Here is a 15,114-nt window from a genome sequence, read left to right as displayed (position 1 = left end):
CTGAGGGCTCCCCACGGTCACCCCTCACTCTCATCCCTGGTGTATGGGGTTCCTGATGGATCCAGGCCTTGTGGGGCTGGGTGCAGAGCTGCTGGGAGGCCCAGCCTCCACCCTCCCACCCGCCCAGGAATGGCGCTGGGCTCAGGGGGGCCCACTCACCTCCTCACGCATCTTCTTCACGGTCTCTCCTTTCTGGAACAGAGGTTCAGACAAGGGAGGGGGTCACTTGGGCTTCTGCCACAGGCCCGGGAGGCCAGACACCCCAGCCCTTAAAGCCAGACTCGGTGCCCGACACAGGTGACCCCCCAGCCCTCCCTGCCCCCTTGTCCAGGGCCCAGGCCGCAGGCTGGGTGGGCCTGGCCCCGCAGACCTGATGCACCTCCACGTCTGACCTGGGCACCTGCTCCACCTGGCAGGTCTGCACCCTTCTCCATCTTCACCACAGGCAAAGTGGGGACTAGGCCAATGGACAACCCCTCAAAAAAGAGTGGCTTGTGAAAAAGAGCCTGACTCCGAGCTCTAGGGGTGCCCCCACTGTTCAAGGACCACGTGGGACCAGGGAGCCTTAGACAGCCACAGGACTTGGGGAGGGGGTCCTGGCCTGCCTGCCCACAAGCATGGGCTTCCACACCAGTGCTTGCTCTCTCTGGGGGCATTTCTGTGCGAACGGACTCACTACACTCAGGCTGGAGGCAGGACACTGCTCCCAGGAATGACGTGGGGACTCGTATGGGTCAAACTTGGGGAGAAGGACTGGCGGACAGAGCCCTGGGGGATGGGGTGGCCTCAGGGGAGGGTTCCCAGTGCCCGCAGGACCAGACAACAGGAGGCGATGGGACAGGTTCGGGGGTGCAGCCTGAAGGCAGGGGGCAGGATTCCCAAGGGACCCTCTCTGCACATGCGGCACACAGGTGCACGCCCACCCCAGCACGGGCTCTCTGGGCCTCACTTCCCCCTAAGATCCCAAGAGAGGCAGAGTTTACTCAATAATTACCTTTCCGATAATGCTGCCAACTTCCTGTAGGAAAGGAAGCAGAGAGAGGTGATGTTAGAGAGCAGAGGGAGCAGGATGCCTGTGACAGGCGTGGGAGACCGCCCACTGGCTGGAACTCGAGCGGCAGGGGAGGCCGGCAGCCAGGAGAGGGCAGGCGGCAGGCTGCCCTGCCTCTGATGGACAGACAAAGAGAATGGCAAGCTGCCTTCTCGACAGACACATTGGCAGGCATCACTTGTGCACTTAGGCCTCAAGGGAGCCTGCAAGAAACAGGTGAAGGTAAAATCTCCCTCGATGACCTTGTGATGTTAAAGTTTAGTGCTACTGCTATTTGACCTTTTTAAAAACGGTTGAACATTCCAAGGGGCTTCCCAGGTGGCTCAGTGGTTAAAAATAAATAAATAAATAAACCCTCTTGCCAATGCAGGAGATGCAAGAGATAAGGGTTCGAACCCTGGATCGGGAAGATCCCCTGGAGAAGGAAATGGCTAGCCAATCCATTTGCCTGGAGAATTCTTGTTTGGAGAATCCCACGGACAGAGGAGCCTGGCGGACTATGGTCCATAGGGTCGCAAAGAGTCAAACGCAATTGAGCGACTGACCATGCACACGCGCACACAGACGCGCACGCAGAGAACATTGAAAGATGTCTCAACACCCTGCCATAGTTTTAAAGCCTGGGGCTCACGATGGTTCAGACATGCTCACAGCTAGGACTGCCCATCATGGCACCTTCTTACCCAGGACAAACCCTCGGGCCCCGCTGGGCAGCCCCACCCAGGGACGCAGGGCCCACTGGCTTTCAGCTGCAGAGAGCAGCTTCCACAATTAAACTCATCTTCCTTGTTCCAGCGAAGCCCTCAACAACGACAGTGCCCTGGGGCAGACTCTGGGAGGGTCTGTGTTGTGGGGCTGCCCTGGGGGCTGTGTGCAGCAGTGGTGGCCAAGCGCTGGGTGGGGGCTCCCTTGGTGGTTGGGGTACCTCACCTCCCAGGGGAGGGTTGGGTGCTCACTGTGCCAGCTGCTGCTGGAAGTGGGGTGTGTAACTGACCTCAGACTGCCCTCTGTGGTACACACCCAGCCTCCGACAACCTTAACCAAATGTCACCCCACTCTGGGAGTGGGTAGGTGGTCACCCTTCCTTCACCTCTACAGAAAGGGGAGTGCCAGGTGTGAGCTCCAGCTTCCAGAGAGCTAGGGAGAGCAGGGCCTCGGGCATGAGGCCAGCCTCTGCAGCCCCAGGTTCCTCCTGCTGCCCACAAGGATGGACCACGGAGCTAGGACAAGTCTGTGTTGCTGTACTGGAGTTGGGGGTGTGAGCTCAGGGGCCCAGCACAGAGATAAACATGGAAAGCAGTAGTGTGTAAATGTGCACAGACACACACGCATATACACAAACACACCTTCCCCAGCCCTGCCTGGGACCCACAGAAGCCCGAGAGCCATGAATAACCCCATGCGCCCATACCTGGGCTTCTAAGGCCAGCCCACCAGCCTCACTTAGGGGAGTCGGGGTCTCTGGGCCAGTTCCAGAAGCAGGAGGAAAGCAGGATGAGCGATAGCAGTGTTCTACGCCAGAGGGGCTGCTGTCAGAACAATGCGACCACCACGGCCAAGTCAGGGGCAATGTGGTCATCAGAGCCAGTCATGGCAGGACAGGGACAGTGTGGGGTGACAGGAGCAAACAGGAGCCCCACGTCCAGGAGCTGCGAGTGAAGCAAGGGGCATGCTGGCAGCCACGCAGCCCCTGACTGGCTGCCAGCAAGGACCCCTGATGACCGTGGAGGGGGCAGGGAGGCGCCCGCAGGCACCCCCACCAATGACGCCCTGAAATCTGCACTCTGATGGTAAGGCTTCTGGGTCACTCCTGCCAACGGCGAGGAAACAGCAGAAAAGGCCAACACGAGGGAGTGAGGGACATTGTCTTTACAAAAGAGCTGGATGGGAAGCCGAAGGCAAAAGGCACAGGGAGTGTGGGGAGTGCTGGGTGAAGGGAAGCCCTGGGGTGAGCGGCGGCGGGCACAAGTGGGGGCGTGTCAGTCAGCGTGCTGTCCTGAGGAGGGCGCCCTGGCGTGAAGGACACGCACGAGGCGGCAGGGCTGGGCAGCAGCGCGGCTCAGGCGCAAGAGGCTCCGGGAGGAGCAGGCGTGGGACGGCGATGCAAGTTCGCGATCACTTGGAATTGTAAGAAGCCTGGTTCGGAACTGAGCCCCTGCGTGGGCAGCTTCCACTTCCCCCAGGCCCGTACCTTTCCGTGCATCAGCAGGCGGATGGTCAGCGTCACGTTCAGGCCACCTTCCGAGACCTTGGACTCCATCTTTCTTCCAAAATGCAGCTGGGGGTGGTGGCTCAAGGTGCCGAGGGCGCCGTGAGGAAGGACAGATGGGGCCCAGATGGTGTCACCTGGTGAGGGAGGGCTCACGTCAGGGGTTGGGTCTGCCCACGGGGCCAGGTCAAGGCTGGGCTACGGCCTCCCACACTGTTGGGGTGAAAGGCGGGGCTCTGAGCAGAGGGATCTGGGGCACCCAGCCACACGAGGGAGGGAAGGGCGCCCCAGGACTCGCGCTGTGGGCCCTGCAGGGGCTGCAGGCACGTGGGGGACAGGTCCCAGGGAAAGGTCGCCAGGGACTGACCCGGCCTGCCCGTTAACGCAGGGCTCTGGGCTCAGTGTCGCCTCCGTGACGAGGGCCCGTGAGTGGCTGGAGGGGAAGGGGTGACCCCGTCAGCCTGGGGACCTCCATGTGTGGGGGGTGTCTGCTCTGCTGCCACCTTGGCCCTGTCCACTGCCCAATACACCAGGGCCAGAACCCTCCCTTCAGCCTTAAGAAACGTGGAGACCACAGATTCGTGTCCCTAGAGGTCTAGAGTTGCGATTCCTTAGCTATCCTCATTTCTAAAGTGGATTCGTTTATGTATAGCAAAACCAATACAGTATTATAAAGTAAAATAAAGTAAAAAATAAAAAAAGAATACCTTAATCACTTCCTCCAATAAAGGATGCTATTAATACAAAAATAAATAAATAAAGTGGATTCGTCTCCACTAACCAAACTGTGAAATTGCTGAGTGTCCCCACTTTACCAAGTTTTCAGAAAATGCTTTACATCCGGTATCATGGTCCGCTTACTGTATACTTCCTGCAGAGCCTTGGATCAGCACCTCACCCTCCTGGCAACATTCAGGCTCTGGTACAAGACTATAGACAAGGGGTGGTCACAGGCAGGGGAGCAGGAGGATGGGGACAGCGCACTGTGTGTGCAGGGGACTTGGCTGATGGAACTCGGCCTGACAGAGCTGAGCACCTCCCCTCCAGTCAAGGTGAGCACAGAGTCCAGGTCCAGGGGACAGGCCACCTCCCGCAGGATGTGGAGCGGCCACAGGGGCCAGTGATGAGGACTGGAAGGAGGTCAGGGAGGCAAGGGCAGAATCGGGCGGTCAGTGTGGGGAGGGGACTCCCGGAACAAAGGGATGAGAGGTGGTGCGACTGGTGGGCACGGGTCAGGAGGGGCGGGGTGCTGGGGCCTTTCGGGAGCGCCAGCAGGCATCTCTGTGCCCATGTCTGTGGGGTGCACGGGTGGCGGCTGGCGCAGAGGGAGGGCTTCGGCCAAGCAGCAGATACAGGGTTCTGACAGCACCACTTGGTGGACAGAAGGCAGGGGAAGGGCAGGCAGGGGGCCATGCCAGGTGGCTCACCCGGGACCGGGCCCCAGGCCCACAAAAAGCCCAGGAGAGGGCCAGGAGGAGCCTTGCTCACCAGAGAGGTGGGCAGAGCTGCTCGGTGATGGAGGACAAGCCCCCCTCGCTGGGGGACACGCCGCCCGCCTGCCCACAGGAGCGGAGGTCCTGAGACAGCTGGTGCACGGTGCTGTGATACAGCAGCGTGTAAACACATCACCTTCACACACTCATGTGCTCTGTCTCAGCTGACCAGTACGGAAGCCACCGACCACTCGGGGTTACTGACACTGAAATAAAAACCTCACTGGCCATGTCTGAGTAACCAGCCTCGCGTGCTGGCACTGTGTCTGAGGGCGCTCCGACTCTGCAGAGCTCTGGACAGGGCAGGCAGCAGGGCAGGGGTAAGAAGAACCCAGAAAGGAGGGGATGGTCTCGTTCAGAGGATCACAGTGGTGCCAAATAGACCTACTGCCCACCGGGCAGACACCCCACAGCAACCCCACAAGTGTCCCCGAGCTTGGGGTGTGCACAAGGCACCCACGCACCAGCAGAGGGCAGTCAGGTGGGCACCCAGGCACCCACAAACCAGCAGAGGGCAGTCAGGTGGGCACCCAGACACCCATAAGCCAGCACAGGGCGGCCCAGGCACCCACGAACCAGCAGAGGGCAGCCAGGTGGGCACCCAGGCACCCACGAACCAGCAAGGGCGGCCAGGCCAGCAACGCGGCTCCGCCTCCTATGTAATTAGAATCACCTCCTCTGGGGGCGGACAGCAGGGCCCTGGGGCCATCTGTTATGTAAATGTTCCAGCCACGGAGGAGAAAGTGGGTCAGCGAGTGCCAGGGGTGCTCCAGGCTGAGGGCTGTCAACCGCCATCCATCACACGCGCCAGTGAGTGCCAGCCTGACTCACGTGCCAGGAGCAGGCGTCCCAGGCCTCGCCTCCATGGACTGCTGCAGACAGGAGCAGCCCCAGGAGCCAATAAGGCCGCCAGGGGCACCCTTGACCCTGAAGAGCCGGCCCCGCACCACAGGGAAGGCAGGACTCTCTATCCTCGGGCTGCCCCGCCAGGCTCGGGACGCCTCCCACCTGAGGCCGCCCCACGTGCCAGCCTCGCTCCCGTCCCTGTGGCTGCCAGGGGTGCTTGGCAAGAAGCAGCAGCCGCATCCCTAGGGGCCCAGCTGGACGCCTGGGTCATCAGAGAGCTCTCCCTGCACTGGGCGCTCAGAAACTGGTAGATCCTGACAAGAACCCCTCCTTCTGTCCTCCCCACGCTGGGGATTTAATGCATTTAATTCCATTTGATGAGAGGAAGAGGAGAAGCAGATATAGCCCCCATCAGGCCTGGCAGGGCCCTCTTCTCGTCCCCCCGGAAGCCTGTCCAGCAGTGGTCTAAATGCTGCTTTGTGCTGACACCACCCATGACACCTGAGTCCAGGTCTCACCCTGCACCCCCGCCCAGGGCACCCGATTTCTGACGGACACCCTCATCCTGGCTCTCTCTTCAAGTTCTGCTTGGGCCTGAGGTTGGGCACATGGTGGGGCAGGGTTCCATTTACTCCTCTTTTCTAGTGTCCTCGTGCGTGTGCTCACTTGCTCAGTCGTGTCTGACTCTGCACCAGCATGGATGGTAGCCCACCAGGTTCCTCCGTCAGTGGGATTTTCCGAGCAAGAATACTGGAGTGGGTTGCCATTTCCTCCTCCAGGGGATCTTCCTGGCCCAGGGATCGAACCTGTCTCTCCTGCAACTCCTGCATTGGCAGGCGGATTCTTCACCACTGAGCCACCTGGGAAGCCCTTTCTTGTATCTTTAGAAAGAAGGTAATGGCATGGACTCAAAGTCTGACTTTTTCCCTAAAGGTTTAGTTCTATAAACGGCTCTCTGCGTGTGGCTTTAGCTGCCTCCCCCAAATTCTTATATTTATGCTTTTTGTCCACTCATGGGAACATACTTTCAAATTTCTCTTATGATTTCTTTTTTTGATTCATGAGATATTTTGAAATGTGTTCCTGAATTTTCAAATATTTGGAGATTTTCTAGATGGTGTTCTATTGATTTCGAATTTAATTCTGTTATGGTTGGAGAACATATCTTGTAATACTTGAGATATTCTAAGTTTATCGAGGACTTGCTTATGGACCAGAATGTGGTCTATCTCTGGTCTGTGTGCCTGGGTGGGCAGTTCCACATAAAGCCAGTATGACTGCAACACTCTTCTGTCCATTACCGAACAGCGGTCTTGACCTGGGTGGAGTGTTCCACAGATTAGAGCATGGACGGCTGTGATGCTCTTCTGTCCATCGCTGAGCAGGAATCTTGACCTGCAGGGGGTATTCCACAGACTCGATCAGAGCAAGGACGACTGCGATGTTCTTCTGTCCATCGCTGAGCAGGAATCTTGACCTGCAGGGGGTGTTCCACAGACTGGATTAGAGCAGGGACGGCTGTGATGTTCTTCCTGTGATGTTCTTCTGTCCATCGCCGAGCAGGGATCTTGGCATCTCTTGACTGTGAGCGCGGGTTCATCTGTTTCTCCTGCAGTTCTAGCTTTTTTTGCTTCGTGTATTTTAGGCTCCATCGTTAGCATTGTAACCTTTAGTACTGTTACGTTCTGGGGACGAAGTGACCCCTGGATCATGATGAGAGATCCTCCCTTATCTCTGGTAATATTCTTGACTCCAAAACTTACTCTGTTATTAACATAGACACCTGACCTTACTAATTACTAGTGTTAGCATGGAGTCTCTTCTTCCATCTCTTATTTTCCACTTGTGTCTTTATATTCAAAGTGAGTTTCTTGTGGGCAGCATATAGTTGGTCCTTATTTTTTATCTTTTTTGATGATGTGTCTTTTAACTGGGGGTGTTGAGACCGTTCGCATGACTGTTGCTGCGGGGGAATTTAGTCTATCACCGCATCTGTCCTTTGTTCCCTGGGTCCACTTTTCCTCTGCCATGCTTTGGATTAATGGCACACCCGTTATGATTCCACCTCATCTCCTTTGTTCTCTTACCAGTCCCCACTCTGGGTCTTTTCATCCAGGGGGCGGCTTCAGGGCCTGTGCACAGATGCTGGATCTGACTCAGTCCGTGGGCTGCGGCCTCGCCGCCAGACAGGCGCACCACAACCCCACAGCACGGTGCCTGCCTCTTTAGGCCTCTGCACGTTACTGCCACACTTCTGTTATAGATCCCACAGCACTTTAACTGCAGGCAGTCAACTCCCTTTTAAAGGGATTTGGATAATAATACAAATGTCTCTCACACTCACCCGCGTGGCCATGCTACCATTTCCCTTCTGCTGTAAGAATCCCCCCTTGTATCTGGTCGGGCAGGTCTGCTGGGGATGTGTTCTCAGCTCTGGAGCCTCTGGACAGCTTTACGCCGCCATCTCTGGAAGCCTGTTTCGTCTGGCGCAGTATCCCAGGTGGACAGGGCTCTCTGCCACCCGACCTGCACACTGTCCGAGGGGATGGTCTGTTGCAGTCTCCCCTTGTCTTTTGAAAGGAAAGCCCTCCTCTCGAGCATATTTAAAGGCGCTTCTCTTCGTCACTGGTTTTGATTATGATGTGTTTTGTGTTTTGGGTTCTTGGGGCCTCACTGAACTTCTTGGATCTGTGGTCTTAGAATGTCCATCAAATTGGGAAAACTGCAGCTGCGTTTTGCAAGCACAGTTTCTGCCCCGCGCGGTGCAGGACCCCTGCAGGCATGCCAGGCCGCAGCCTGGTCCCTAGGCTCATCTCCGAGGCTCTGCTCCTGCCTCGGACTCGCTTGCCTGCCGCCCTGCACGCCCCCAGGACATCCAACGCATGTGTCCTCTCGGCTCCTCTGTGTCACCTCCAGAAACGCAGCCTGGGTGCTCTTCCCTGCCCCCCAATGTCTCCACCGGACACACTCGACTTCCCGAACACAGGCTGCAGTCACAGGGACGTCAGTGCCCATGTCTGGGTTGTGTAACCGTCGTCCTTTCTGGGTCGAGGGCTGGGCAGGAAAGGTCACCCTGACGCCATATGATGGTGACAAGAGCTCTGGCCATGTGGTCACGGGGTGAGTACCCAGAGGCGCCCAGTCACTCCCGGGGGCAGCACAGCCCACACCCCGCCACACAGGGTGAAGGAGACCCCAGTGCTGCCTTGGACGAGCCTGAGGCCCGACCCTGTCTCCAAACCATGTGGCTCCTCCCAACCAGGGATGTGGACCTTCAGCGTGGCCAGGGCACCTCCTCAGGTCAGTTCCAACTGTAAGGAAACTGTCCAAATCGACCCCACCCAGTGCTCAGGAGACACAAATCCACTTTGATCGCTTTGCTTTTGCTCCTCTGCTCGGGGACAGGTGTCACCTTGCCCCCTGAGGCAAAGCCTGAGCCTGAGTTAAGGAAAGGGTGACTCCAGGGACAAGGCTGGCTGGCGACTGGAACCCACTGCATGCCCCCCCTCAACCAGTCTCACGTTTGCTCCGGCCCCTTCTGTACAGAAAGCCTGTGGCGCCCAGCACGGCCCCCAGCATCACCGTTGGGGTCGCCCAGCATGGGGCAGGGACACTCCACGTCTGTGGCATCCGAGGGAGGGCTTGGGCTGCCCTGCTGTGGGCCCTGCACCCAGGTCACTGGGGTGCTCCGTCCGCCTATGAGAGCTCCCCTGGTCTTTCTTGATGCCAGGCTGGGAGAACTGGGGGGGAGGGTGGGGCAGGTTTCCTGGGACTGCGATCCCGTGCCCACAGGACATCTCACGCACTCGTGTCCTTCTCTCGAGGACGCCGGGGCCACAGCTGGGTGTGTGCCCAGGGCCGAGGAGCGCATCTAACAGCCATTTCCAAGTCCTGTGCTCGCACTGCGAGGGGAGACAGACCAGGGAGCAGAGGGGGAGGAGTCCCCAGCACTGACTGTCTCCCAGAGCAGGATTTGGGGGCTGGGAGAGAGGCTGAGGGGACCCTGGGTGGGCAGATGCAGCCCCACTTTCGCCCATGGCTGGTCCAGGCTGCTGAGTCTGTCTGAGAGAAAGGCCGCCTGAGGCTGAGGAGCCCGCTGAGCCCAGCACATTCCCACACTCAGGACTGGGCAGGTCAGGGCAGAGGGCAGAGACCCAGCAGTTTCCAAGCAGACCCCAGGCTTTTGTGTGACTGGACTCCTCTCCCATCACAGGACACACATGGGGAGCGGGGGGCTTGTAGCTGACCCCTACATTCCTCTCTCCCCTCCGCTGGCCCCGGCTGTCCCACGAAGCTTTCCAGCCTGCACTCGCCCACGCCGACTGCTCCACATCTAAGGAGGAAGCAGGCCAGAGAGGTACATTCAAGAAGCGAGCACGTAAGGGCCATTCACTGGAACTCTGTCATCACTGCAGTACTGTTCTGTTCCCACGTGTAAAATGCATTCACTTACATTTCACTTAAAACTGGTGGATTTCAGAAGTCAGCGTCAGGGGGTGGGTGGCTCTGGGTGAACGCCTGAAGCTGCCTTTAGGAGGCCAGCAGGAGGGTGAAGTTACACGTGAGGCCACACAGCTGGTCACCGCAGAGGATGATCCTGTTGCTGAGCAGCCACCCCCAACGGGAAGGTACCCGAGAAAGCCTGCTGATGGCCCCTCCAGGGACACCGCCCGGCGGAGCCACTGTGGCCTCTCCTTGCTGGATACCTCTGGGTATGACAGAGGACGTGCGTCAAAGGCTAGTGCCCGGACCAGTGCCAGCTGCTCTCACCCCTGCTCTCTCCTTCACAAATGCATTCATGCAAGATGCAGATTGAAATTCGCCTTGTAGGAAACTGGTAATTAATAACTTTGTTAATTCAACACATATTCCCTGGCCATGACTAAGCTCCAGGCATTGTGCTGTCCTAAAAAGGGGAGTAAACAGGGAGGAAGAGTCTGTCAGGAAACCCTTATCATGACACAGGAGCCAAGGAACTGGAGGAGGGCTGGGCCCACAGAGCAGGGCCCACCAGGGAAATCCCCTCCCCCAGTGTGGGGCCCCCTGAGAGCCAGTCCCCGGTCAGCATGAGACCCCAGGCAGCAACTGGGGCTGGGCGCACTCCTGGGGAAGCAATGAGAAGGACTGTTGACCGGAATCCCGGAATGCCCCCGAGGCAGCGGGTACACAGGCCGTCCCATCCCAGGAAGGGGGTGGAGCTATGAGGTTCACGGCTGGGAAAGGAGATCCCCCCACCGGCATCCCAGGGCTCCCTGCTGGCCCAGGGCTCACCTGGCCTCCTATGGTGACAGCACCTACGCTAACAGAGCATCTGCGGTGGCAGAATAAGGAGGCCTCGGCACTGAGCAAGGTGCGTGTGCCGCCCCGCGGGGCCTGACTCAGGAAACCCAGGTAGTTCCACAGGCTGCAGTTACGGTTCTCCGGATTCCTCTCGAGCAAAGCCATGTTCGGGAGCCACTGGTCCTAATTCCCACCCAACTCTCCCCTCCTTCCATCTGCCAGGAATTCTGGGAGGCTGCCAGCAATAGGAACCAACTAGCCACAGAACCCAGGGCCTGCTCTCCTTTGTGAAAGAAATCACCAGGGGCAGTGAGTTGGGAGTTAAGTGATGGGTGGTGGGTGAGGAAGTGGGGGCAATGCCTCCTTCCATGAGCAGAACCTATTAATTATACACATATAATGCAATACCTAGGCAATCACTGAAGAGCTGCAAAGGGGATACTCATGAACACTATCAATAAATCCAAATAGAATCAATAAAAATGTTGCGTTACCCACAGGAAAGCAGGTGATAAGGAAACAGAAACAAACAGGAAGAACAAACAGAAAACAAAAAATAAAATAGCTAACTTAAGTTCTAACCTCTCAGTAACTACATTAAATGTAAATAGTCCAAAGTGAAAGTGAAGTCGCTCAGTCGTGTTCAACTCTTTGCGACCCTGTGGACTGAAGCCCACCAGGCTCCCCCATCCATGGGATTTTCCAGGCAAGAGTACTGGAGTGGATGCCATTTCCTTCTCCAGGGGATCTTTCTGATCCAGGGATCGAACCCGGGTCCCCTGCATTATAGGCAGGTGCTTTTACCGTCTGAGCCACCAGGGAAGTCCAAATAGTCTAAATTTATCAATAAAGGAAACAGAATGGCAGAGAGAACTAAGAAAAATGAGTCACCCATATGCTGTCAATAAAAAAATCATTCACTTCAGTTACAAAGATGCAAACAGACTGAAAATAAACTCTGGGGAAAGGTGTGTCGTGCCACCACTAATCAGAGGAAAGCAGGAGTGGCTATATGAGTGTCAGATAAAATGTGGGTACAGAGCACTGAAAATCATCAAAGGTGGAGAGAAAGTGAAAGTGAAGGTGAAGTTGCTCAGTCGTGTCCGACTCTTTGCGACCCCATGGATGGTAACTTATCAGGCTCCTCTGTCCATGGGATTTTCCAGGCAATAGCACTGGAGTGGATTGCCATTTCCTTCTCCAGCAGATCTTCCTGACCGAGGGATCGAACCCAGGTCTCCAGCATTGTAGATGGACGCTTTACCGTCTGGGCCACCAGGGAAGGTGGAGAGAGGCACTATATAACGATGAGTCCATCCATGAAGAAGCACAGCAAGCAGTCCTAATAGCATATGAATCACACGCTAGGACGGTAAAATATGTGAAGCACAAACTGACAGAACTGAAAGGAAAAATGTAGAAATTCACAGTTACAGCTGAAGACTTCAGTACCATCTCGACAGCTGAAAGAACAGCTGGGTGGAAATCAGTAGGGACATGGAACTCACAACACCATCTATCAACCGGACCTAGTCAACATCCACAGCACGCCTGGGACCAGCAGGACACACAGGACACACACCAGTACAGAACACACCCTTGGCCATAAAACAAACCTCAGCACATTTAAAAGAATCGAAATCATATGGTATGTTCTCAGATCACAAAGGAATCCAATGAGAAATCAATCACAGAAATAACAGAAAAGTCTCCAAGCACACGAAAACTAAAACAATACCCATTGAAGTAATCCTTGGGTCAAAGAGGCAGTCTCAAGGATTATAAAAACATGTCGACCTGAATGTATCATGTCTGTGTGTGTGTTAGTCACTCAGTTGTGTCTGACTCTTTGCAACCCTGTGGACCGTAGGCCACCAGGCTCCTCTGTCCATGGAATTCTCTAGGCAATACTGGAGTGGCTAGCCATTCCCTTCTCCAGGGTACCTTCCTGACGGGGATTGAACCCAGGTCTCCTGCATACAGGCAGATTCTTTACTGTCTGAACTATCAGGGAAGCCTGTATCATGTATGCCTGAATAAAATACATATAACTGAAAAAATACAATATACCAAAATTTGCAAAACACAAAGCAGTGCCTAGAGGGAAATTTATGGCACAAAATACATTTCAGAGAAAAAGAAAAAGTCTTAAATAAATAATCTAAGCTCTCATTTTAAGAATCTAGAATAAGAACAAAATAAAACCAAGTAAACAGAAGGAAGGAAATAATGCAGAAATAATAAAAATTGGAAACAGGGAAACTAAAGAAAATCAATAAAATAAAGAGCTGATTCTTTTAAAAGGTTAATAAAATTGACAGACTTCTAGGGTGACTGAGAAAAAAAGAAGACAAGACGAAACACCATTATAAGGAGTGAAACAGAAGCTATAGCTAAGAACCCCGCATACATCAAAGGGCTAACAAAGCGCTAGGAACAAGGCCACATGAACAAACTGACCCCAGGTTAACTGGCTTGCTCTTTGAGAAAGGCAGACTGGCGCAACTCACCTAACATGAAATAGATCATCTGAATAGCTCTACCTAGCAGCTGAGGAAACTGGCTTCATAATCTTGAAAACCTCCGGAAAGAAATCTCCAAATTCAAAGCATTTCACTGGAGATTTTACCAACGGTTTCAAGAGTTAATCCCAGTTCTACAAAATCTACTTCAGAAAACAGAGGAGAAGAGAAACATTTCCCAATCCACTTAATGAAGCTAGCATGAGCCTGGCACAAAAGTCAGTAGAAAGATGGTACAAGGGACAGTACAAAAGGAGAAAACTGCCCTCAAATATACTGGTGTAAAAATCCTATAAAGACCATGGTAAACAGAATTCATCAATACACAGAAAGAAATATACATTACCATTCTTCCAGTGACTCAAGGCTGGTAGAGTATTCAAAAATCAACTTGTGAAATTAATCATATCAACAAACTAGAGAAGAAATATCACTTGATCATATGCAGAAAGGCACTTGACAAAATTCAACACCCACTCGTGATAAAAACTCTCAGTAAAAAATACAGGAATAGAAGGGAACTTCCTCAACTCGATAAACAGCATCTCCAAAGACCTGTGTCCAACATCACACTTGGGGTTGAATCCTTTCACTTAGAACAGGGCACGGATGTCTCCTCTCCTCTCCCCACTGTGACTTACACAGTCTAAGGGGTTTAGCCAGCACCACAAGGAAGAAAAGGTGACGAGAGGAGCCTGATCAGAAGGAAAAAAATAAAGCCGTTCCGATGCCTGGTGGCTCAAACAGTAAAGAATCAACCTGCAAATGCGGGAAACCTGGGTTCAATCCCTGGGTCGGGAAGATCCCTTGGAGAAGGGAACGGCAACCCACTTCAGTATTCTTGCCTGGAGAATTCCGTGGACAGAGGAGCCTGGAGGGCTATAGTCCATTATGTCGCAAAAGAGTCAGACACAACTGAGCAAATAACACACACACACACACACACAGGTGTTAATCTAGCAAAACATGTGTAGGACTTATATGCTAAGAACTACAAAATGCTGATGAAAGAAATTAAAGATCTAAATACATGGAGATACAGAATGTGTTTACAGATCACAAGACTCATCACAGTAAAGATGTCAGTTCTCTCTGAGATGATGTACGACTTGAACATAATTCCTATTAAAACTCCAGCAAGAATTCCATAGATACAGACAAGCCACTGTAAAATTTATATGGAAAGGTAAAGGAGCTAGAATAGTTAAAACAATTTTCTGACAAAGGAAAATAAAGTAGGAGGAGTCGGTTTCCTCAACAGCTGCCATGATCAAGGCTGCGGTATCAGCAGAGGGAATCAACGGAGCAGGGACAGAGCACAGAATCCAGAAACAGGCTCACACGGATGTGCCCGGCTGATGTCTAATGAAGATGTGAATGGAGTTCAGTGGAGGAAAGACAGCTCTTCAACATGCAGGGCTGGAGCAACTGAACACTGGAGACAAAAATGGACTCTGACCTAGAAGTCATCCCTTGCATAAAAATCAACTCAAAATAGAAAACCGATTTACATGAAAAATATAAAGCTATAAAACTTTTAGAAAAAAAAAGAAAAAACCCTCGGGGTCCAGGGTAAGGCAGAATTCTTAGACTTGACACTAACAGCATGATATACGAAAGGGAAACCTGATAAATGAGATGTGTCAAAACTAAAGACCTTTGTTTGCCAAAGAATATGTTAGGAGGATGAAGACACAAGCTACAGATGGGGAG

At 54.0% G+C, this 15,114-nt stretch overlaps 1 protein-coding gene across 17 annotated transcripts in view; it reads right to left on the bottom strand.

The window, feature by feature from the left end:
• Window positions 1–15,114, bottom strand: part of PCBP3 (poly(rC) binding protein 3) — a 238,106-nt gene that overhangs the window by 23,873 nt on the left and 199,119 nt on the right. For all 17 annotated transcript variants that reach the window (XM_069567246.1, XM_069567253.1, XM_069567307.1 and 14 more), the window contains 3 exons: window positions 3,243–3,397; window positions 995–1,018; window positions 160–192 (listed from right to left, as the gene is read on the bottom strand). In XM_069567246.1, the coding sequence (XP_069423347.1) occupies window positions 160–192; window positions 995–1,018; window positions 3,243–3,397 (212 nt within the window). The remainder of the gene's footprint in view (window positions 1–159; window positions 193–994; window positions 1,019–3,242; window positions 3,398–15,114) is intronic.

Source organism: Ovis canadensis, chromosome 1 (genome assembly GCF_042477335.2).
Source record: "Ovis canadensis isolate MfBH-ARS-UI-01 breed Bighorn chromosome 1, ARS-UI_OviCan_v2, whole genome shotgun sequence".
NCBI lineage: Eukaryota > Metazoa > Chordata > Mammalia > Artiodactyla > Bovidae > Ovis > Ovis canadensis.
The sequence above is the reverse complement of the archived record's forward strand: the minus strand, read 5'-3'. Positions and strand labels throughout refer to the sequence as shown.